Source organism: Radiomyces spectabilis (assembly GCF_025331425.1).
Source record: "Radiomyces spectabilis strain NRRL 2753 chromosome Unknown BYT42scaffold_1, whole genome shotgun sequence".
In the NCBI taxonomy this organism is placed as follows: Eukaryota; Fungi; Mucoromycota; class Mucoromycetes; order Mucorales; family Radiomycetaceae; genus Radiomyces; species Radiomyces spectabilis.
This window is the reverse complement of record NW_026251926.1, coordinates 514,273-535,634: the sequence shown is the minus strand read 5'-3', so window position 1 is coordinate 535,634 and position 21,362 is coordinate 514,273. Positions and strand designations below refer to the sequence as shown.

Sequence of the window (21,362 nt, the reverse complement as noted above, 5' to 3'; positions counted from 1 at the left end):
AACCATAGATCATTAGGCGTATCATTTCTTTCTTTTCTTTGAAACACGACAAACATTCTATTGTAGTAATACTGTTCATAGTTTTTTTTTTTGTTTTTGCCATGATACGGATGGTTATTAATGCTGAAAGCTGTTAAAGTTCATGTTATGCACAAGGGGGATGGGAAGATGGGAGTTTTCCGAGTCACTGCTACAGAAATCCATCGATGAACGTGGTATTAGATGCTTTTTCTATATCGTGCAGTATTTCAGAAGTACAATTTGCGCTAGATTGGGGGATCCACTGGTGATATAGATGGAATGCAAATTGTAGGCCGTTTCCCATGTCAAGTCTGAGCTGTCTTCTTTCTCATCCACGTCCTCATGCTCTACCGGCCACTTGTATACATCCTTGATATCCTTTTCCGCCACCTTTCCCTGCTTCGCGGCCGAAGGTAAACATAACGCGCGTTCATAATGTGGCACCGCCAAATGAGTTAAACCTGTAACCAAGGAGATGCGTCAGATAAAGAACAATAAAAAAATCGGTCAAACTTCCATGTCATCGACATGTCTTTTGGCTTTACCTAAAAGATGAAAGGCACGTCCAAGATTATATTCAGTCTCTTGGTTAGGACCTCGTAATTTTCTATATTCAAAGAGAAACATCATGCCCTGATAAGAGGTATCAGTCAGACGAAAATAGGAATATACAATGACAGTTGAGTGGACTACTTGCCTGCATGATTTGTAAATGTCGGTTATCTGTTTTACGTTGCATCGCACATTGCAGCAGGCTGATACCCAAGGACAGCGTATTCAATGGATCTTTGGGAGACAAAGCATACGATCTCATGTAAAACACTAGTATCCATTTTGTCAGAGGCAAATTACACGATAAAACTCTTATTTCTTTTCTCGCTCGACTTACAGGCCGCCGAAACGTAATTTCGCGAAAGACTGTTGAAATGGCCAAACAAAGTGAGCAATACCGGATTAACTCGCTTTGGGTTTTCAATGCCCATAATTTTTTGCGCCTTGACGTCAAGGTGCGCAGGGACGTGGTAGTATCGCTTGTAGTTTTGCTCATCTGCCGCGGACGGATCGACATTCATGGCCAAAATCACCGCTTTCAACTGCTTGATTTCCTCCAATCCTACCACACTATCTTTATCACCGGCCAATACGCGTTCTCGCGCCACCACCGCATCCATCAGGAGAATGTTGCGCACGTAATATTTCATGTTGCTCTGCGCAATAAACGCATGCATATCTTGGATACCACTAAATATTTCATTGGAAAGCCAAATCGCATCCGAAACCCGTGAGCACAAAAAGTTGAAGGGAGAGGGCATGATGCAGTCAGTCCTCAACAGAGATCATTTTACCTGGAATATGCAGTGCAGTAGAGTCGATACGGTTCACTTTTGAACTGGTAGAAATTCGAGAACCATCGACATGCTTCGTTCACAATGTGATAGTTTCCACTAATGAGACCGCAGCCTAGCATCACAAAGAGTAAGTTTCTTATACCTCGGTTCATTTCACAAAGGTTTTAATACAAACACATTAAAGCGGCTTTGATGGATGTCTTTTTCGTCACATCATGATAGAACACATTGGCTTCGCAGACTCGTTTCAGAAGATCATACGCGTTTTCGGATCGTCGAGTGGCCGTGAGCATGATGGCATACTGTGGCGCCAATAAAAAAAAAGTCAAGTCAGTTTTAGCCACCTTTGATGTTGGGTCATCCGAAATCACTTTACCTTGATAAAAACACGAAGCCAATTAACAAAGGGAATTTGACGGAAATGGTTGGCTTCGGTCATTTGCAGTTCGCGTTCCTCTTCATCCCTAAGTTGCTCATCCTCTTCTTCGTTGATTATTTCCACCACACCCCCGTCTTCTCGCTTGATGCGGTCGCGCAATCGGCTCGCCATTTGATGCGCTTCAAAACCAGTAGAAGAACGCTGCCGTCGACCTCTTCGCACAGCATAGAACCCCTCAAATCGTCGCTCCTACGGAAAAGCCCGCCATCTGTCAACTCAACGAATAGAAACTGTCGAATCCAATGTACAAAAAGAACAACTTACTCTCACGGAAGGATAAAACGCTCTTGTGTGATTAAAATCTTCCCATAATTCTTGCGCAATTCGCATGAATTCGCGCATGAGATGACGATCTGCGTTGGCCACATTGTTTCCTATGAGTCCTTCCAATTCTTCGGCTTTCATAAAAAGATTGCGGGCTTGCAATTCTTTCATCTCATCCTCGGCCAAGCGTTGTTCTCTCAATTTTCTGTACCGTTCTGTCCTGGTCTGGTTTTTGGCTTCATCGAACAGCGACGCCTTCTGGGTCAATCGACCCGGTTTGTCAGAAGAGGGACCGCCTTCCGACGACTCGGCCGCTGACTTTTCCTCAGCCGTCTTCTTTTGTCGGCGTGCCTCTTGATGTTTCTTCATCACTGGCAAACTTGTGAGCCAATCGTCCTCTGCCGCGCATAGAAAAACGCACATACGGTGATCAAAGCTTACCAAATTCCACCAATTCCAAAGCTCGGTCTTCCTTGCCCTGTTCTTCATAAACGGAGGCCAAAGCCATCATGACATCAAGGTTCTCGCGTTGCTCATCCAACACTATTGGCAACCACTTTTAATAAGCCAAAGGACGCTCCTCTTTTTTAACTTGGATGTTATCGCAAGAATTACCATTGACATAGAAAATCGCCGCTGTATCAAGATCTCCCGCTTCGTGATAACACTCGGCCGTGCGAATCAGTAAGTCTACCTCAACTTCCTATATGGATGGTTGACCATTGGCTTTGGAGGAAGGCAATAAAGGGGCAAATCTTGTAGCAGAACTTACATCCGAGACGTCAATGATTTTTTGGAATACCGAAAGTGCCAGATCGTAATGTCGTTTATCCATGTAAGCGTAAGCAATATCTTGGTGCAAGTCGGGATAAGCCGTGGCAGGGTATTGTAGCAGATAGTTGAAATGTTTCTAATGGCAATGACCAAAAATGTAAGGACTGCGGTGGTGCCATGACGCTGTGCTAGTTTACTTACAGTAGCAATATCGACTTGGCCAAGGTATAAGCGACAGACGCCCATGCGGACACGCAATTCAATGGGGAATTCTAAGCGATCCGATGCGGCTTCTTCATCATCTTCTTTCAAATACTCGTCATCTTTTTCGTCGTCATTGTCAAACCACCATGTTTCGTGCTGTCGGTGCTGGACATAGCGGACACCAGTTTTCATACAGTCCAGACAGCGTCGGTATTCATTGAGCATGAGATACAGTTCACTGAGCATGTTGATTTCCGCGTAACCTAGTTTATCCTTGAAATCATCCTCCTCGTCCTCTTCTTCTTCTTCCTCTTCTTCCTCTTCCACTTTTTCATTGATTTGATGGTATTCGATGGCTTTCTCGTACAGTTCAATGGCTTCTGTTGTTTGACCTTTGGTGCGATACAGTTGAGCCAATTCGTTGATGACTTTGAAGTGATGCGGGACGATATCGAGAATCTGCTGGAACCCATCAATGGCTTCAGTGGTTTTACCGAGCTTTCTGTACAGGCAAGCACGATCCCACAGGGTATCAACGTCGGTCGGATTCAGGGTCAGCGCTTTGGACAAGCAGTAAATGGCTTGCTGAATAGCATCATTCTCACTGCAAGGATCAAAGAGTAAAGTTAAGAGTTGAGTTGATTTTTGGTCTGATATGGATGCCCCATAAAAAATGGAAATAAAGGTTCCTGCTTACATGGATTTTAGACCTAGTTCTTTCCACAGGGCTGCATCGTCTTGGCACATGTGTGCGGCGACCATGCGGAGCTGTAGCGATTTGTCCGTATTACCGAGTTCTTCGTGAACGAGACCGAGAGTATTCCATGCTTGGTACACGTTGGGGAATTCGGTAATGACTTCCTGCAACAGATCGATGGCGGCACCAAAGTTCTTGTTGATATACAGCGAGTTGGCTTCTCCCAGTCGAGTGCGGGCTTCTTCTGGAATGCGAGCTTCTCCCGCCAACACACTACGTCGATTACGGTGGCGCACTTTACCGATGCCGCTCGTCACAATCAGTTCATCCTCAAAATTCTGAAATTGTTCTGCTGCTTCTTTCAAACTGCCCGATTTAGCTTGCAATCGTCGTTCCTTGGTTTGATTCAGCAGATTTCTGTTAAAAGAAAGGGGTAGCCAAAGAAATAACAATTTACGTTAAAAATGTCAGCACATTATAAAACGGAGTGACAGATAAAGTAGACACTTGCGTGATTTCATCGTCGTCAATAAACGCGTCGGCTGCGTCCCAGCCAGGAATATCGTCGTCCTCATCGTCATCGTCGTCGCCGTCGACAACCAAGTCGTCCAGGTTATCTTGATCGAAATCCATGCCGTCGACGGTGTCCAAGAGGCCTTCTTCACCACCGCGAAGAATACTGGCAATGAACTGATCCCGCGTCACATTGGGTTCTCGTTTGACTTTCGATGATTCCGTCTGCGGATCGTGTGCCATGCTGGTCTACTGAGAAATGATATCGATCGGCCCTTTTTTTCTTCCCCATGGCTCCGTCTCGCCTTTACCAGTCACACCGCCTTCATTTTGCATTGCAAACCAAAAATTTACAGACCGACCAAACAGGCCAACATTTTGAAACTCTAATTTTATGCTAGCACGCGTCATCATTTGCCGTGCGTCTCCTTTTTCTCCTTGCTACTTTACTTGCTGCGCCTTCGTGGACATCCTTCGTTCCACCATAACGAAGACGGTTCGAATGAACCTCTGCCTATCGTCAAGCAAGAAGAAAGGCCCTCTTTGACCACATGGCGGCATTAATGCAGGCAGAGGATGCCAATGCTTTCGACTTTCTCTGGGAATCCTTTCGGTGTTGATGTTACATGAACGATGTCGAGATTGTCTAGCGTCATGGAGAGAGAGTCTTATCCAAAGCGACTCAACCGGTCCAGAATAATCGTGAAATGGAACAAATACCCGCTTTGTGGAACCTTTCCTGTGTGGGCTTTTTGACGATCCGTCTTCAGGCGTTTTCTTCCGGCGGCTCGATGGACGAACCATAGAAGTCAAGAAAAGGGACATGTTGACGAACATGCGTCCAGATATAACAACTACGTGTGCCAGAGGCATTCATTGGGCGACAAGCAGCGCCTATGGAGAGGCTGAACTCATGGTGGAATCCGACAACAATACATGCTCTGCAGTGATCTCATGCGGGTGGCAATATTTTGCAAAGACGCTCTTGATGAATATAACGTGGACGGTGTTCTTGGCCTTCAAGCTGTGAGCAACAGAGTCTCATTCTACATGACGCTTCCATCATCTGGTTTTGTACTGATTTTATGAGCTCGCAGCTGTCACCGTTCCAATTCCATCCGCGATCTATCAAAACTTGTCATGGATATGCGGCACCTCCTACTGGTACTTGATGTCTTTCATCGTCTCTGCCGACTGTCAAGTGAACCACACGCGCAGACACGACGAATCGGGATATTGCGACCATGTATCATTCAAAGAAGCTTCAGTTCATGGAATTTTTGCAGCTGACGCTGCGCTCCATCGACCAACAATCTGACGAACACTTTATCAAGGCTTTTTTTCATGTTCAAAGGATCGATCTCATGTTTGTCATTTGAGTCATCGTCGAAAAACTTAATCATATTTTGTATTAACCACAAATAAAAAATAAAAAAAAACTTTCGATCAAGGACTTTGCTGACTCTTGCATAGGCACTTTGAGCGACATTGATCCCAACACTTGTATCGTAAGAATGAGAAACAAAACCATTAAAGTGGCTTTTCTCTACACGGTTGCAGGCCTTCGTAATTCTATGGCGCTTCACCTTACTCTGTGCCACGACCGAAACTGTTCTATCGGGGTTAGCTCTGGAGAGTAAGTAGGAAGCAGAGACGCACATTTATATCCTCGATACTCAATATACTTCCTTACGTTTTCATGTGTATGAAGTGTATGAATGGGTGCATTATCCCAACTAAATAGTCACCTTTTCTATGCGGACGTTTATCCATTTTATCGAGGGTGATTTTAAGAAGCTAATGCAATGGCCTGCTACAGTTCGTGAACGGGTATACTCATGAACTTTTCTCATCTTCGCAGGTCTTGGTTTTTTTTTTTTTTTACGGCAACCGTAATCAAACCTACTTGTGAGATAGTACCTAGTATGGACGTGTTGTAGTTGCAAGACCCATCTGTACGCTGTTCGAATGTGGATACCCAATTGCTTCGCTGCAGCTGATGCACTCACCCAGTTTTTCAATCTTTAACCGAAAAACCGAGCTTTATCTTGAAACAGTAAAAGGCACATAATCCCGTTTTACATCTGCCTCCTTCATATGAGTACCTTCATCTTTTGGCTTTTCTATCAACATAGGAGAAGTAAAGGAGCATTCACTTGGGGACATAGTTTTCATGTACTCCACTATGAGTAGCAAGGGTCTCAACAGCAAAAATTCATTCTCATCAACAATGTCATCCATGGGCTCAGGACCACAATTATCGTCAACAACGTAATCCGTGTCCATCTTATATATAAAAATATTGTACTCATGTGACGTTAGTATCCACTTTACCCGGTTCGTCATCGCACATTATTTCATTCGTTACTCCGCAGCATGAACCGAATGAGCATGCGGATTGTACGGTTTGAAGTTTACTGGCTTATTGTTGAAGTTTACAGCAACACAGGAAATGGATTACATTATAGAATGAAAGAAATCATTTATTTTAGCTTATATTGTATACACATTAGACCGTGACTCCTTGAACGGGGTTGTGTATGTGCTCATTTGGTGTAAAAACATATATGCATATTGTAGTATGATGAAAGTCTAGTGTGATGAAGGTATTATTTATGCTACTGGCTTTTGACTAAATTTTAATGGTGCAAAATTAATCTTGATCTTTCATCAGCACATTTTAATCACTCATAACGAGGTGCACTGCTGCCAGGACTCACTTTTTTTAACCTTTTATCGGAGCACGGCCAAGGCACATAAGGCAGAGTCAGTGAGTAGAGGAGAAGGAGATGGGATGAAAAACCAAGGTAGTGGGACCTCCTTTTGGGTTAATATGTGGATACAAGCTTGGCAATAAGAAAAAAGGAAAAAGACTATGAAGCAGCTCAGCCGAGAAATCACGACAGGGTGAGAGCTCTATTTTTAAATTTGCGATGTGGCACCACGCGCCACTCGCTTAATTTGTTGGCAAAGACTTTTTTGGCACTCAAAAATTCGGTAGCACGAAAAAGAACGTATAAAAATGATTAATTAGTAACAGTCTTGGCCTTTTTTTTTTCTTATTACTTGTTTCTCTCCGTTCCTTAGTCCTTATCTTTTTTAGTTTTCTTTAAACTAAGCATGAGTCGCGAACATCAACCTCTGCTTGGTAGTGGTCGTGCGTCTTTCGAAGATCCTTCGTTCATGTCGTCCCTGAAAGCCACGATGACCTCTTCGAAATTCAATCTTCTTTTACCATTTGTGCCCATTGCATTAGCAGTGTCTGCAACCAATGCTTCGGACACTGTGGTGTTTTCCCTCAACTTTATGGCCATTATCCCGCTCGCCAAACTTTTAGGTTTTGGTAAGTGGACAGGAACCCACGTTCGGGGTGCCCATGGTTTCACATGAAAGAACGTGCCTTGATTGATATGGGGTTTTTTGCCTTAGCCACCGAGGAACTCGCTCTTCGTTGCGGATCTGTATGGGGCTCGGTAAGCAGATATGATAATGTGATCACATTCCGAGATCGAATCACTAACCAGTATTTTCTAGCTTCTCAACGCCACCTTTGGTAACGCCGTTGAACTCATTCTTGGTATCATTGCCTTGAAAGAAGGTTTAATTCGTGTGGTCCAAGGTAAAATAATTTAACCGACGATGATCCACATCAGCGATCCTCCTCCCCCCATTTGCCAATTCACTAACCAAACACCGAAATCAGCTTCCGTTTTGGGTTCAATTTTATCCAATATTCTCTTGGTAAGACGTGAATCACCAACACCAATGAAACCTGCGAAACATTCAACTGACAGTACCTTTTTTGCTGTTGTTAGGTTCTCGGTTTCTGCTTCTTGTTGGGAGGCGCTTCGCGTGAGGAACAAAGCTTCAACGTCACCGGTAAAGTGTTATTCAAACGGTTGATCCATCTTTTCTGGTCGAATATCGATAAGATGATGCTGACATGTCAAGATGATTGATAGCCGCTCAGACTTCTTCTTCACTTCTTGCTGTAACGACGCTTTCGCTGTTGGTGCCTGCTGCTTTTGCCGCCACGGTATCGGACGATGTGGAAGCTCGCATTGGTATTTTAAATGTCAGTCACGGCACAGCTATTATCCTTTTGATCGTCTATGTCCTCGTGCTCTTCTTCCAAGTAAGCATCATCACACCACCTGTTGGTCAATAAGGGAAACCAATGTATTGATAAAACCCGATTTTCGTTTTAGTTGAAAACGCATACGCACTTGGTAATATAAAGGATGAAGAAACATGATGAATTGGGATATTAACTCGAGTTTCTCACGTTTCTACAGTATGAAGATGAAGCCGACGAAGAAGAGATTCCTCAAACAACACTCAAGTTCTCCGTCTTATCGTGAGTTTAGTGACGAGTTTTTTTAGACCCAGAAATCGCAAAGCTGATGCTTATATTCTTTTTGTTCTCGCATAGACTGTTGGTGATCGCCGGCTTTGTTTCGCTTCATGCAGAATTCCTTGTTGGAGCGTAAGTTTGCATTAGACCACGTGGACCCGAGATTGAAAGATTTCCAACTTCTTTTTTTTCTTTTTTCACAGTATCGAAGGTGTGGTGGACGCGTGGGGTATCAATGAAACATTTGTTGGTATCATTCTTCTTCCCTTGGTCGGAAAGTAAGTAAAGTAAGATGGTCGATGTGATGTGTTCAAATGATATTAATTTTTGCTTGCAGTGCTGCTGAGCATGTGAGTTCGGTCACTTTTGCTATGAAGGACAAGATGAACTTGTGTATTGGTATTGCTATTTCGTCTTCACTGCAAATTGGGTTGTTAGTGACCCCAGTGTTGGTGATCACTGGCTGGATAATTGGCCAGCCCATGACTCTGTTCTTTGAGAATTTTGAAACAGTAGTGCTGTTTGCCAGCGTCATGATCGTCAACTATCTCATTCAAGACGGCCGATCCAATTGGCTCGAGGGAATTCTGCTTTTGGTAAAGTGATTCATGGAAATAACACCCCGTAATGATCGAGAATATGTATACTGACATCATACGCACTCTCTCTCTTTGTATTTTAGGCCTCGTACTCAATTGTGGCTCTCGCCTTCTTCTTCCACCCCACTACCGAATCTCTGTAGATTTATTTATCTTGCGCCATCTATATGATTATCCTCCATGTAATAAACCGTACTATAGATATTTTTTTACAAAGCAAAAAAAGAAGAAAATCCTTGTCCCATCAATAAGAGAAAGTGATTCAACAGTGATGGTATCAAGTTATGACAGGGAAGAAAAGAGGGCTTTTTCTTTGGTCCTTATTGGCGATGAAGTGTGTGGAGCTTTTTTGGAGGGTGAAAAAAAAAAAACGACAAGCCCCGCCGGTCATTGGTGGACGAAAGATTTCGGTGGCTTTTTCTCGAGTGGGAGAGAAAATCTAACAAAATTTCGACAAGCCTGTCTCTTTCTCTTTTCGCACAAAAGTTTTACCCCCAAATGGCTGGAGTTACTGTTAAGGACGTCAACGCTCACGGTATGTGGACGCCATATTCGACCCGAACGAATGCAGTGGGCGGTTTATTTTTTTATTTTAGTAATGGAACCATAAATTGACGAGTGGATGTTTTCTCGGTTAGCTTTCATCAAGGCCTATGCTGCTTACTTGAAGCGCACTGGTAAGCTCGATGTTCCCAAGTGGGCCGATCTTGTCAAGACCGGTACCTTCAAGGAACTCGCTCCCTATGACCCCGATTGGTACTTTGTCCGCGCTGGTAAGTTCTTCATTTTCATGACTTGATTAGAGTGCCATGCGACCACAAAAGTGTACCATGTAACTTACTCAACGTTCGCGGCGATCGTGTAGCCTCCGTTGCTCGTCACATCTATATCCGCAAGAGCGTCGGTGTCGGTGCTTTGAACAAGGTTCACGGTGGCCGTGTCAACCGCGGTTCCCGCCCCTCCCACCACGTTGATGCTTCCGGCTCCGTCAACCGCAAGGTTCTCCAGTCTTTGGAAAAGATCGGTGTCTTGGAAAAGGACAAGAAGGGGTAAGCGTTCGTCCAAAACAATATACATCACTCTCTTGTGACCATGTATTCATGTTAATTTTATTTTCTATTCTTCACTTTTAGTGGTCGCCGTATCACTCAAGATGGTCAGAGAGATTTGGATCGTAAGTAACCACAGATACGCATTTTTGTCAATACCATGGGTACCGTGGTAGCAGTTGAAAGTTGACGCTTACTTATTTTTCTCGATTTAGGTATTGCACAAACTCTCGCTTCTGAGGATGAGGAATAAACTTTTATACATTTGATGTTGTAGATTTCCCAAAAACCAAAATGGATACATTGCCTACTTGTTTCTTTTCAAAATGTTGTATAACTTGACGAAAGTTAGAATTGGCTGATATGCCGCCACCATGCGAGTATTGATATGTTGTGGTGGGGTGAAAGAATACTGACCACAAAAAAGACCAAAGTCATAAAAGTCGTGGGTCATACTCCGTGAGCCAAAAATAAAACACTATTCAAGGTCGTCCGTGGCAACGAATGTCCATAAAAGCTTGAACATGGAATTCATATGGTAATATACCTGTTGCAACAACAGACAAGAAACCGCATGGCAGGAATCGACCAAATGAAAACAAATCAAATGCGTAGCCATGATGTTGCAATTGATGTTTTGCTTTCGTTGGCATACCATTTTTGCGCTGGAAACGACTGCCATGCCTTGTTGCTCAGTGACTTGGATTCATCATATTACTGTATATCGGGTTTGGGTATCGTACATCTTATCCCTGGGATACAAAAGAATCAAGGTCTTTCTACTTTGTGCTGCTGCAAGGCTGATGCAATGGATGAAATAAAAAGAAAGATTGATGTTATAAAGTGAACTGCGAAATAACAGTGTTACAATCCGAGGAAAAGACTGAATATAGCGGGAAGCCATATGGATCTCATTTGATTTGAAAAAAATGTTTATCTGTCCAAACCTGAAAAGAAAAAATATGATAGGCAAGTTGCCAGGCCTGATAAAGAGTCGATTAGAATTTTATAAGTATGGAATATTACTGTAGTCCCTGATACGACGGCGGGATAAAAAAGCTGGATCACCATGGTATTACATGATCTAAGGCGACGGAGGGAAAAGCTGGATCAATGGGTCACCTAATACATATTGATACATATTTAGCACAAGGTTATTGACCATTCAAAAAGGATTACACCAGATTGAATCATAGGCAACGGAAAGCGTGGTTTCCAGTGTGGCGTGAAGTCAAGTTGTGTAACATGGTCACGCAATTACAATGAAAACCTTGGCTATATTTCTTTATGAGTTCATGATGGTTTCACTGTAGAAAAAACTAACCAAAAATATAGAAAAAAAATTAAGCGACGCATACACGGGTTCAATACAAGGTTTGGCTAAATTAGTGAGTCTGTAATTGAGGGTGTGCCAAAGATCGGTACATCAATTGGCTTGCAGTGTGGACATGGGTGGGCAATTGTTATTTCTGTGATCAAAGAGAAAGAGGCAGGTATTCCAAGCCCTTATTATACGATGAGTGACAAGGGTCGGACATAAAAATCACAGGCAAGCTTCCCCTCACCACCCTGCGTCAACTGTAATCCTTATTTCTTTCCATCTGGGTTTGTCCCTTAATATTCTTTTTTAACAAAAAAAAAAAAAAAAAAAAAACGGGGCCACCCATTTTAAAGTTTGAAAAATATAAATTTAAGGTTTCGGAGCCATGCTCACGCATCGTAAGAAAGTAACAGGGCTGATCAATTGTCGGTTTATATGCCCGATGCTGACAAAGTTGTCGGCTGCGCATAGACAAGCCTGTCATTTCACGAAGCAGGTGAGAAAAAAAAACAAGCCAAAAAAGCTAAATAAAAAGGAAATGGTCGAGTGCCGTAGTGGAACCTAACTTCAGCGCCACTGTGATATGCAAGGAAAAAATCGACATGTAAATAAATAGAGGGAACTCGAGAGGGAATGAGGAAGAAGAGAATGATGTAGTAATGATGAGATGGCAAAAAAAAAGGGAAAAAAGATCGAAGAGCATTGATAAGCATCTACTTAAATTGTCTTGTTTTTCAACCCTTTTCCCTTAAATCCCATTTCTTCCATGGCCCTTTGTCTCGCCCTCAAGGAGCCAGTCGCCTATATGCGGACTAGTGGTCTATATGTAGTTTCTCAAGCGACCATGTGCTTTTTTGTAAGGTACGGTGTTACTCTCCTGCAGCACAGTTGTACACCGATGCAGCTCCGTTTCTGTACTACAATGCATGGACGAAAAAAAAAAATCCAACCCAAAAAATTCTTTTACTTCAATCCACCTCCCACAAAAGAAAACATGCAGAGAGGGTCATGATAATTACTGCATGCAAAACGCCTTTTATGAATTATGCGCTCAGTACATGTGACCGTTTCATTGCCGTCCCTATCCATTATTTTTTTTTTATATTTGGCTTGATCGATTATCCTTCGTTTGAAGCCGTCAGCATTGACCTGTTTTTGTATGTGTATTGTAACACGTACACATACACATACTACATGCACATACACCCAAATGCATACTTTTTTTTCGCGTTGCAGTAGAATCACACACCAGCAGCTCCCTTATTGGAGCTTGAGCATCCACCCACCTTTTTTTCTTTTTCTCTTTTTTTTTTTATTTGTTTTTTTCGTCTCTCTTTTTCTCTTCTCTTTCTTTTTTCTTTCCCTTGGTCTTATTCTTTTGCTTTCTCTTCTTTTTTTTTCATTTTCCTTGACTCCTAGTTTGCACCCTCAGTGTTTATCCTTTTCCCCCTTTTTCTTGCTTTTGGTTGCGTCGTTTTTTTTTCTTTCTTTCTTTTTTTCTTTCGTATTCTTAAGCTTATTTCACTTGTTCTTTTTTTTTTATTTCCTTTTTCCCTTTTTAGCTAACGACCGGTCTCTTCGTCTTTGCGTCGTTTTTCCAGTCGGTGCGTCTTCCTCTCTTTTTTTTCCCATCGTTTCCAACCATCACTATCATGTCGAGCTCAGGCTCTCTTTATTATCCACTGCAGATGAATAGAAACGATCCGCATCCTCCTTCACCTCCGCGCCAGGTTTCGACGGATCCTCATCGTTCACGACATACGTTAACCAACGATCATTTCCAATCAACCGAACATCCCATCAATGATTACATGGACGTTAATCCCGACGAAGCAGAAGCCGGCTCAATTTTGATCTCGCTGGCTAATCATGCAAACAGAACCACGAAACATCCAATAACGCCTCACGAACACCAACCAGTGGAAAAGGTAAAAAGCGCTTCGTTCGCGAGTTTTACTCAAGCCGATCAAGCGAATTCATCACCGACCTGTTGTTTTTGTTTCTCTAGTCTGTGAGCAGTCATTCGATGTCTATCCGAAACTTGCTAGGTCAGTGATTTTTAACACCTTGCCCCAAATTGTACACACATGACACAAAAAGAAAAAAAAAATTATCCTAATCCTAGTTACCCTCTTTTTCCTAATCCCAATTATCTTTTTTTGTTGTTGTTTGAATCCACCAGATGATGACGAGCGAGCACCTGACACACAGGTACACCCCCCGGCACCTTTGCATTATCGACTAGATCATTTTTCCCCTTTATCTAATTGCTGTTTCTTCCTTTCACAGCATGAACGCGCTTACGGCTGCGGTGGTTTAGCTACCCCGTCTTCCTACGATAGGGAAATCAGTTTAACCAAGAGAGCCGTACCGGCGGACTATGAAGAAGGATCGCAAATTCCAACCAAACAAATCTATTCACGAGAGCCCAATGGTGTGTGTGAACAAAGAACTCTGTATTCATATTCAAAACAAAATAATCCTTTTTTTTTCCTTTTTCTGCCCCTGACTTGTCTTAGGTATGAACGTCAATGCTACGCAAATTGACGGTACGTATATTCACCTGCAGATCGCATCCTCAGCACGTGCCTTGAACCTTGCTACTTCAAGGAAATCTCTCTCCATCTCCCGCATCATCTATCTAACGATATTAATTTAGATAGAGTTCACGATGCGCGCCGGTATCATACAGCGGCTCCTGCATTTACGGAGACGCCATCCACTCAACCACCGGTGAAGCCTGATGGTACGTGATCGATCCATCATCATGGTCACCGTTCATCCCAATTCATTCCGTAGCAATTGGGCTCAATGATTGGAAAAAAAAATGAATTTGGGGAAAATCCATGGTGATTGTTCATTTCGTGATGTTGGCCCGTTTTAACGCCATCCATTTTTCTTGCACTCCCTATTTCTTCTTTTTTTTTTTTTTTGGCGTGTATGTAGGTCGTTTAAGAATGTCGTCGAATGCAGGTTATGGATCTGTGCGCCACTATGCGGAGTATCATGATAGCATGGTGCACACTGCAAGGTTGTCGCAGCACGCAGGCCGCATGGAAGGCAACAACGGGCGGTACATGCATTCTGTCTCCGCAGCAACGACAAAAGGGTCGGTGATAAACAAAGGAACCAGGAGTGGATATTTTTACATAAGCAGTTGACTCTTATTTTTTTTTTTCTATTGATATCTCAGATCCGGTAATTCCACCGTGTCAAATGATCCGCCTTCTAGAAACCATCCATCGTCGGCTTATTCTTCCAGAAATGTCGGCCACCCTGTAAGCCCCCATTCTTCTGTCAACCGTGTTTCCTACCTTTTGACAACTGACACATCACCATCTACTGTGACATGACATAGACCGCTCAGACCGACATACCAATGACAATGAATCACAACTTTTCAAGACAATACGATCATATGGTAACTTTGGCATCTCAAATCATTTCCCATGTCCCTCTTTTTCCTTACTCATCATTTTGCTCAAAAAAAAGAGACGTAATCCTAGAGTGCGAAGGAACGCTTTACATGCTTACATCAGTTACATGACCTATGCCGATCTTGCCCGACGCCGACCGGTAGGGGAGGGGGCTTCCCCAAAAAAGAAGGAAAAAAATAGTCGGCTGTATAGCAAATGAAGCTAATGCATTATTATTTTATTTTTTCGCGTCACTTCTAGAATGATAGCATGGCAGATTTGAAAGGTTTCCCAGGACATGACATGATGGGCCACCCGGCCATGCCTTTTCACACTGGCATGCAACAGCCGCAACCACAGCTGCAACCACAACCTCAACCGCCACCACCGCAGACGCATACGCAGGCGCAGCCACATGCACCATCAGCTTATCAGCATCATGCTCCTCCTCCACCAGCTCAAGGTAATCATTCACCAGCATCTACTCCATTCCCACAGGAACCCACGGTTCATCCGCATAACCGACATCGAACATATTCATTGCCCCAAGAATCACGAAAACAATTTATGCATGACATGCACAAGGTTAGATTTTAATGGAACCCATCTTAAGGTTCTGGAAAGATGTTTGGCTTGGATCCTATTAACCCTTTGTTTTGATTTTATTTTTTTCCATCCCTCATCGATATATCCCTTGGTTGGATGTTTTTTTGACTTGTCATGTCACTTTTTTGCTTTTATTTACATTACGTGGTTGTTTTTCTCTTCGTTTCAATAGCAACATCCCACCGGTTACCCTTATGCAAAGCATCATCCACGTTATCCCGATTCTCAGATGATGGTCATCGAAGCTGAACCGCCTATGCTGTTTGCTTCTCACTCCTCCACCATCCCGGAAAAGCGTCATCCTCACACTTATGCACCCAATTTCACCGAAACCAAGCGACAACAGAAATTGTTCAACGGTGCACCGCGTCCTGCCACGGATGCGTCTCTGATCGGACCCTCACCGTTCCTGCCTTCATCGCCTCACCTCCATTCTGCACGTCACCCGCATCGCAACAATGGGGATTCGCCGACGTCTACTCGGTCCGCTTCACCGATGCAAACAACCCAAGATACGATTGTGCATCGCCCATTGACCGCATTTTTACGTGCTGAAGAACCCAAATTTGGATTGCCGGCTGCACGATCGTCGTATTTTCGATCGCATCCTTCCATGCCTTCGGTGACAGGTGGTCCTGGACCCGATGAGTTTCATCCTTCGGCTTCCTTACCCTTGACCTCATGGAAAAGCCGAGATATGCAGGCTAAAAAAGGTCATGGCTATTAGTCACACAATGCATGCAAACGATCAGAGTTTTTTTTTTCTTTTCACAGCGTCCTCCATCCTTCGAAACATGTGCGTTTTCATAACAAAAATGCAAGTCTACGAAATGAGAAACTAACAAACAAACAAAAACGCACGAACACACAACACATGCAGCTGCACCATTCCCCAAAAAAAAAAAAAAAAAACTCTCATGCACATTTCAACCTCGTTTTTTTTTCTGCACACTTGCATCCACAAATATCCGATTTCCAGATGCCCCATTATGTATATAGTCTAGTTGTTGTTTCCTATCTTGTCTTCTTTTCTGTCTTTTCTTTTCTAGTCTACTCTTTGTACACAACCTTGTCAGCCAAAAAGAGTTCCGCAATCTCATCAAAAACAAAGAAAAAGGAACCTCCAAACAAAGAATCAAAGTTTATACATTAGCATGTTCATACAACTTGGCTGGCATGAGTCATCCGAATACTTCAGACTGTAATTTTTCCGGTTGACACATCTTGATTTCCATGAAATTTCAATTAAAAAAACCAAGTGGATGCACGATGAGCAAATAATCATCTTGATTTTTTGGTTTATTTACATCAGACATTACTGTTTTATGCTATTGAATGACCTCTTTTAATGCGCACGAGGATACTGACAATATCGATCCTTGATACTCACAACCTATATAGAAATGAAAACAAAGATGAGTATGATTTTCAGTGCAGACTATCAAAGATGATAGACGTTTTCAAATACCTCTATCACACCCTCCACAGATGTATTAATTTCATAGCGATGCTCCATCACACCGTTCACAATATGACTTTCAAGCACTTTGCCTTTATAGTGGTGCTTGCGCTGATGGTCCCAGATCAGTTCGCTTCGTTGCCACACAAACTCAAAGGGAGGAGTACCAACAAGATCCACCACCGCTTTGACCATGTCACCTTTGAAACCAAAATAAATAACCAAACTCAAATTAGCCAACCAATATATTCTTTGCATTGCTTTTTTTTAAACATGCTTTTACCTTCTCTTATATTTTCAATGATTTCTTTGCCACCACTGACAAGGGAGCTTGGAATTTCATGCACGGTTTTCGTCATTCCCTTGGGGAACGAGCGGCATTTGTTGCGCTGATCACCCACCGACACAATGGTCAGGTTACCGGGCTTGTCGGCCAGCATGGATAGACGAGAAGAGGGCGACTTGATCTTTTCCATTTGATGGTTGAACGTGTAAGAGACCGTGAATGGACCCATGCCGGATAAACTGAATTCGATATTATCACCCACACAAAGCTCGGAACAGCTGTCGATGGGCGAAATCGTGGCAATATCCAAAGCATCAATCGAAGTGAGGGCGTCCGGTCCAGATACCGATGCACCGCAACCGTGGCCATCGCTCACACTAAGAAGCTGCAAATCGTAACGTCCAGGCAACTCGATTTCATCTGAAAGCAATAACTTGTACTTGTGTGTCTCGATGCCATCCAGAGTAACAATCTTGCCGTGAAGTTCCGACTGATGCTTCACACGCAGGTTGATCGTGAAGGGTGCTTGTCCGGTGAATTCAAGCCAGATCGGTTCCATTTCATCCGAATCAAAAGTATCACCCACACACAGAACGCGATCCTTGCTGTGCTTCTTGAAACCGACGGTAGGAATACCGTGGACTTTTTGTTCCACCACCAACGATTTTGTCTTGAAAGGCGTCGGGTACCGTTGATCCGCCAATTTCGTGAAGTGGTACTGATAGATACCGCTACGCTTCGTTTCCAAAGGCACGCGAGCCTTGCGCAGACCCGAACTGATTTCTTCCGTCTTCATCAGACTAAGATCACGTCGATGTTGCATATCATAGTACTGATCGTACATGCAGTAGAAGGGTCCCTGACCTATACATGAACAAAAACAAAAATTATATATAAGTGACTGCCCATACACCAATGATGCTATCTCGCTCAAGGACGCTATCCCGCCCGAGCACGCTGCCACGGTCCCAATCGTAAACATTCGATTAAATTTTTACCTTGGAATTGAATGTCAAATGCATCATTCACACCGGCACAAACAGGGGCACGTTCATATACGCCATCGGCACGGAGCTCCATTTGATCTTGGACAATGGACACGGAAGGTTTATCGAGCCATTGAACAATGTAATGAGGTGGCAACACATCACCGCGGCAAATGGAATCCTTCACCGACACCAGCTCGTATTCACCAGCATCGCGTACTTCCACTTCAGCATTCGGGTCTCTCAGAAGAACAGATCGCGTACCGGCACCGTCCTTGTCCTTGTTGCGATACGTCATGCGCCAGGGACCTTCACCGGTCAGTCGAAGAGGCAAACGAGCCTTGGATCCTTCAGCAATTTCAACCACGGTGTCCTCTTTGTCTTCTGTGTAGAAGAAGGCCGTAGGTCGATCACGTCGTACATCCACAATCACATCGCGCGCTTCCAACTCTTTCACACATTCATTGGCATCGTGAATCTGTCATTAAACCAAATGTTTAACATTAATCTGCTTGTTTATGCTTCGAGTGCTTATATTCATTATTAACGCAAACTTACCTTGACCAAGGAAACAACATAGTGATTGGGGGCTTCAAAGGCAGGAAGGGCAATGGTATACTTGTTGCCTTCCACCGTAGCAAAGAATTTCTCCTTGTTGAATGTCCAGTACAATCGGAATGGACCGGTACCGCTGAGTTCGACGTCCAGATTGACGGATTCGCCGATACAGGTACGGATGGCCTGTTTATCCAAAAGCGATTTGCTAAATCGAGCATCGGGTTGGGGATGCACTCGTTGGTGTAGAGGAGCAATGTCGGTCTTTTGGTTCTTGTAATAACGATCATCCAAGGACAGGAATTTGTAAGTGTAATCACCGCTGGACGCCGGCATGTAAGTAAAGATGTGACGAGCCCGATCAATTCGTTCGCGTTTCTTGGCAATCACCGTTTCGCTTCGACCCACGGTCTTGGTGATCACGTATTCGAGGTTGAAAGGCGGGGTACCTTGGAATTCCACCACAAACTTCATACCAGCTTCAGCATCGCCTGCGCATTCGGAGGGAATCGGCGTCGATTCGACGTGGACCACAGGTAACGGAGGCTGAATCACTTGACACGTGGATGGGAATCGGATATCGCCCTTGCAGTAATTGTCATTGACGGATAACAAGCGGTATTCACCGGGAGCATTGGCCTTGAGAATGGATTGAGCGTGATTAAGACGCACGGTTTCCTTGGAAGCCTTGTCCGATTCACCTCCTTCAGGGGTAAATTCATACACCACGTTCCACGGACCTGTACCGTCCAACTTGAGAGGCAAGTCCGTCGATCGCGAACCGACCAGTAACTTGAGAGGATCGGTGGCACTGCATTGGAATTGTGCGGTAGGATGAGGACGTACAAAGAATTGCTGCTTGGCTGATTCAGCCACATCCATGACATTGCCCGTGCCATCCGTCACACGGACCAGTTCAAATTCGTAAGTCTGCGCTTCTTCAAATGTCAAATCCAGATCAATCGATAGCTGTTGCGTGGCAGCCCAGTGGTAATCCTGATGCATGGCCGGCGTGAAGAAAGAGGGATCGGCGTTTTTCAGTCCACCTGGGATACGCACGAGAGGCGAATCGAAATCGTTGGGTTGAATACGATCGAGTTTGAGCAAAGCCGAGGGGTGGGTTCCCGTACGACGTTTGTATTCTACTTGAAGAGGAGGTACACCGGTGATCTCCAGTTGAAGTTTCTCCTTGTCACCCAAACAGTAGTCCGGTTGAGCGATCGGTTTGAAGCGAACAGTAGGACATACAAACACAAACACTTGGCGACTGTAGAGTCTGACGTCGAGTCCATCTTTACTGACAATGTTGTCCAACTTGTATACACCAGGTTTCTTGACGTGGATATAGTAATACTCGAGACCCCCTTTTCCTTGTCCAATTTCCGTCGCTCTCTGAATATTACGACCAGAATACTGCTTGGAGGAAGCGGTTTCCGTATCGAAATCGTAGCGCGACACACTGATCGTTCGAGGAACGGTATTATTCAAGACAATGGGTATATGAATATCCTTTTTGCCAATTTCATTCGATGGAATGCAGAAGAACTCGTCGTTCGGGTTAAGCTTGGCCGTCCTACATTGCAATCCCCCAAAAAAAGTCAGTTCCCACCGTCCTCTATGCGAACAATGTTCAAAAGGTACTACACTTTACCCGTAAGGAAGGATATGCACTGTATGTCGACCCAGGATATGCGATGAATTGAAAACAACATCTTTGACATTGACCATTTTCGCTCGAGAAACACTAATTTGTTTTCCAAAGGTTTCGCCTAAAGAGACCATAAACCAAAATGACGTCAATAAATATCATTGACCCATGGTGGTTCCCATGTCTATTTGGCATGGACCCCGTTACTGTACCTAAAAGTGCTTTCAGCAACACACCACTGAGCATAGCCTGCGAGAAAAAAAAAGCGACTTAGTGGCTCATTCATACAATCAACACGGGACATTGGATCATACCGAAGGAAGCACAAAGAATGCAACGTCCAGCATGGTCAACAACACGGCGAGAAATATGGATTTAAATGCAGTGAATTGCAGCCAAGGGATCTTGACGATCCACAGCAAGGCGATATACAACACGTCAATTATCCACCATTTGATCAGTACGCCACTGTATTGCTCGGGGTGGGAGGTCCAGTAGACGTTTATCGCATCGTATAATTTGAATGCTTGCAGTAGCACGAAGAAAGAAATTGCATATAATCGTTGGGTGGGGAAATCGAGAGTGGTAGGAGGTATTAGCGCTCGTTGATGAGTAGGCAGCATGGCTGGCGCTTGGCCCGCTGCTTGCCCTTGGACTCTGGGAGGAGCTTGCATATCGTCGCGAGCTCTTTTTACTGTAAGTTTGCTTTTGACGAGTTTGTTCTGCGCAACAGAACGCGTTCCTAAGCAACTTTTTTTTTTTTCCTTTTTGTTATAAAAAACACTGGAAAAAAAATTGGCACGGTTTGCGTCAGCAGCAAGG

The 21,362-nt window shown here is 43.8% G+C and overlaps 7 protein-coding genes across 7 annotated transcripts; 4 read left to right on the top strand and 3 right to left on the bottom strand.

Annotated features, from left to right (window-relative positions):
• Positions 1 to 67: 67 nt before the first annotated feature.
• BYT42DRAFT_551117 (uncharacterized protein) lies at positions 68 to 4,510 on the bottom strand. Its single transcript, XM_051566212.1, has 14 exons — positions 4,260 to 4,510; positions 3,749 to 4,165; positions 3,049 to 3,655; positions 2,846 to 2,983; positions 2,689 to 2,776; positions 2,515 to 2,616; positions 2,074 to 2,444; positions 1,747 to 1,998; positions 1,546 to 1,672; positions 1,368 to 1,482; positions 911 to 1,263; positions 719 to 843; positions 567 to 654; positions 68 to 482 (listed from the first exon to the last, which is right to left on the bottom strand). The coding sequence occupies exons 1-14, from the start codon at positions 4,502 to 4,504 to the stop codon at positions 232 to 234; spliced, it is 3,279 nt and encodes a 1,092-aa protein (XP_051427994.1). The 5' UTR covers positions 4,505 to 4,510; the 3' UTR covers positions 68 to 231.
• A 1,827-nt stretch (positions 4,511 to 6,337) lies between these two features.
• On the bottom strand, positions 6,338 to 6,562 carry BYT42DRAFT_475894 (uncharacterized protein; the record flags this gene model as incomplete). Its single annotated transcript, XM_051563619.1, has 1 exon — positions 6,338 to 6,562. A coding segment is annotated over one exon (225 nt), but the record flags the coding sequence as incomplete, so codon positions are not given.
• A 773-nt stretch (positions 6,563 to 7,335) lies between these two features.
• BYT42DRAFT_551113 (calcium/proton exchanger) lies at positions 7,336 to 9,476 on the top strand. The gene is made up of 12 exons (XM_051566211.1): positions 7,336 to 7,604; positions 7,691 to 7,734; positions 7,796 to 7,880; positions 7,965 to 8,002; positions 8,077 to 8,140; positions 8,224 to 8,396; positions 8,470 to 8,490; positions 8,557 to 8,618; positions 8,694 to 8,747; positions 8,819 to 8,893; positions 8,953 to 9,211; positions 9,298 to 9,476. The coding sequence occupies exons 1-12, from the start codon at positions 7,382 to 7,384 to the stop codon at positions 9,355 to 9,357; spliced, it is 1,158 nt and encodes a 385-aa protein (XP_051427992.1). The 5' UTR covers positions 7,336 to 7,381; the 3' UTR covers positions 9,358 to 9,476.
• Positions 9,477 to 9,712: 236 nt separating this feature from the next.
• BYT42DRAFT_551102 (40S ribosomal protein S19-A) lies at positions 9,713 to 10,830 on the top strand (the record flags this gene model as incomplete). The annotated part of the gene is made up of 5 exons (XM_051566210.1): positions 9,713 to 9,749; positions 9,853 to 9,987; positions 10,080 to 10,263; positions 10,348 to 10,388; positions 10,479 to 10,830. 5 exons carry the CDS (start codon positions 9,713 to 9,715, stop codon positions 10,514 to 10,516), a joined length of 435 nt encoding a protein of 144 aa, XP_051427991.1. The 3' UTR covers positions 10,517 to 10,830.
• A 1,492-nt stretch (positions 10,831 to 12,322) lies between these two features.
• On the top strand, positions 12,323 to 12,618 carry BYT42DRAFT_551099 (uncharacterized protein). The gene has a single exon (XM_051566209.1). It carries the CDS (start codon positions 12,351 to 12,353, stop codon positions 12,594 to 12,596), a length of 246 nt encoding a protein of 81 aa, XP_051427990.1. The 5' UTR covers positions 12,323 to 12,350; the 3' UTR covers positions 12,597 to 12,618.
• Positions 12,619 to 13,236: 618 nt separating this feature from the next.
• On the top strand, positions 13,237 to 16,333 carry BYT42DRAFT_609250 (uncharacterized protein; the record flags this gene model as incomplete). The annotated part of the gene is made up of 12 exons (XM_051571245.1): positions 13,237 to 13,512; positions 13,593 to 13,632; positions 13,767 to 13,795; positions 13,874 to 14,018; positions 14,104 to 14,133; positions 14,244 to 14,330; positions 14,531 to 14,657; positions 14,778 to 14,862; positions 14,943 to 15,005; positions 15,077 to 15,160; positions 15,262 to 15,585; positions 15,779 to 16,333. 12 exons carry the CDS (start codon positions 13,237 to 13,239, stop codon positions 16,331 to 16,333), a joined length of 1,845 nt encoding a protein of 614 aa, XP_051427989.1.
• A 558-nt stretch (positions 16,334 to 16,891) lies between these two features.
• Positions 16,892 to 21,291, bottom strand: BYT42DRAFT_551090 (uncharacterized protein). The gene is made up of 8 exons (XM_051566208.1): positions 20,855 to 21,291; positions 20,753 to 20,789; positions 20,544 to 20,661; positions 18,896 to 20,465; positions 18,350 to 18,815; positions 17,349 to 18,215; positions 17,075 to 17,265; positions 16,892 to 16,999 (listed from the first exon to the last, which is right to left on the bottom strand). Exons 1-8 carry the CDS (start codon positions 21,212 to 21,214, stop codon positions 16,952 to 16,954), a joined length of 3,657 nt encoding a protein of 1,218 aa, XP_051427988.1. The 5' UTR covers positions 21,215 to 21,291; the 3' UTR covers positions 16,892 to 16,951.
• Between the last annotated feature and the right edge of the window lie 71 nt (positions 21,292 to 21,362).

Bases quoted from the DNA above. Each gene is read 5' to 3' on its own strand.
- BYT42DRAFT_551117 (XM_051566212.1), bottom strand. From the start codon at position 4,504: ATGGCACACGATCCGCAGACGGAATCATCGAAAGTCAAACGAGAACCC. The intron at 2,617-2,688 runs GTAATTCTTGCG...GGTTGCCAATAG, and splicing joins GGCGATTTTCTATGTCAATG to TGTTGGATGAGCAACGCGAG. The intron at 2,445-2,514 runs GTAAGCTTTGAT...CAAGTTTGCCAG, and splicing joins TTTGGAATTGGTGGAATTTG to TGATGAAGAAACATCAAGAG.
- BYT42DRAFT_551113 (XM_051566211.1), top strand. From the start codon at position 7,382: ATGAGTCGCGAACATCAACCTCTGCTTGGTAGTGGTCGTGCGTCTTTC. The intron at 7,881-7,964 runs GTAAAATAATTT...CACCGAAATCAG, and splicing joins TTTAATTCGTGTGGTCCAAG to CTTCCGTTTTGGGTTCAATT. The intron at 8,141-8,223 runs GTAAAGTGTTAT...GATGATTGATAG, and splicing joins ACAAAGCTTCAACGTCACCG to CCGCTCAGACTTCTTCTTCA.
- BYT42DRAFT_551099 (XM_051566209.1), top strand. From the start codon at position 12,351: ATGGCCCTTTGTCTCGCCCTCAAGGAGCCAGTCGCCTATATGCGGACT.
- BYT42DRAFT_551090 (XM_051566208.1), bottom strand. From the start codon at position 21,214: ATGCAAGCTCCTCCCAGAGTCCAAGGGCAAGCAGCGGGCCAAGCGCCA. The intron at 20,790-20,854 runs GTATGATCCAAT...TTTTTCTCGCAG, and splicing joins CATTCTTTGTGCTTCCTTCG to GCTATGCTCAGTGGTGTGTT. The intron at 17,266-17,348 runs GTAAAAGCATGT...TTGGTTTCAAAG, and splicing joins CATTGAAAATATAAGAGAAG to GTGACATGGTCAAAGCGGTG.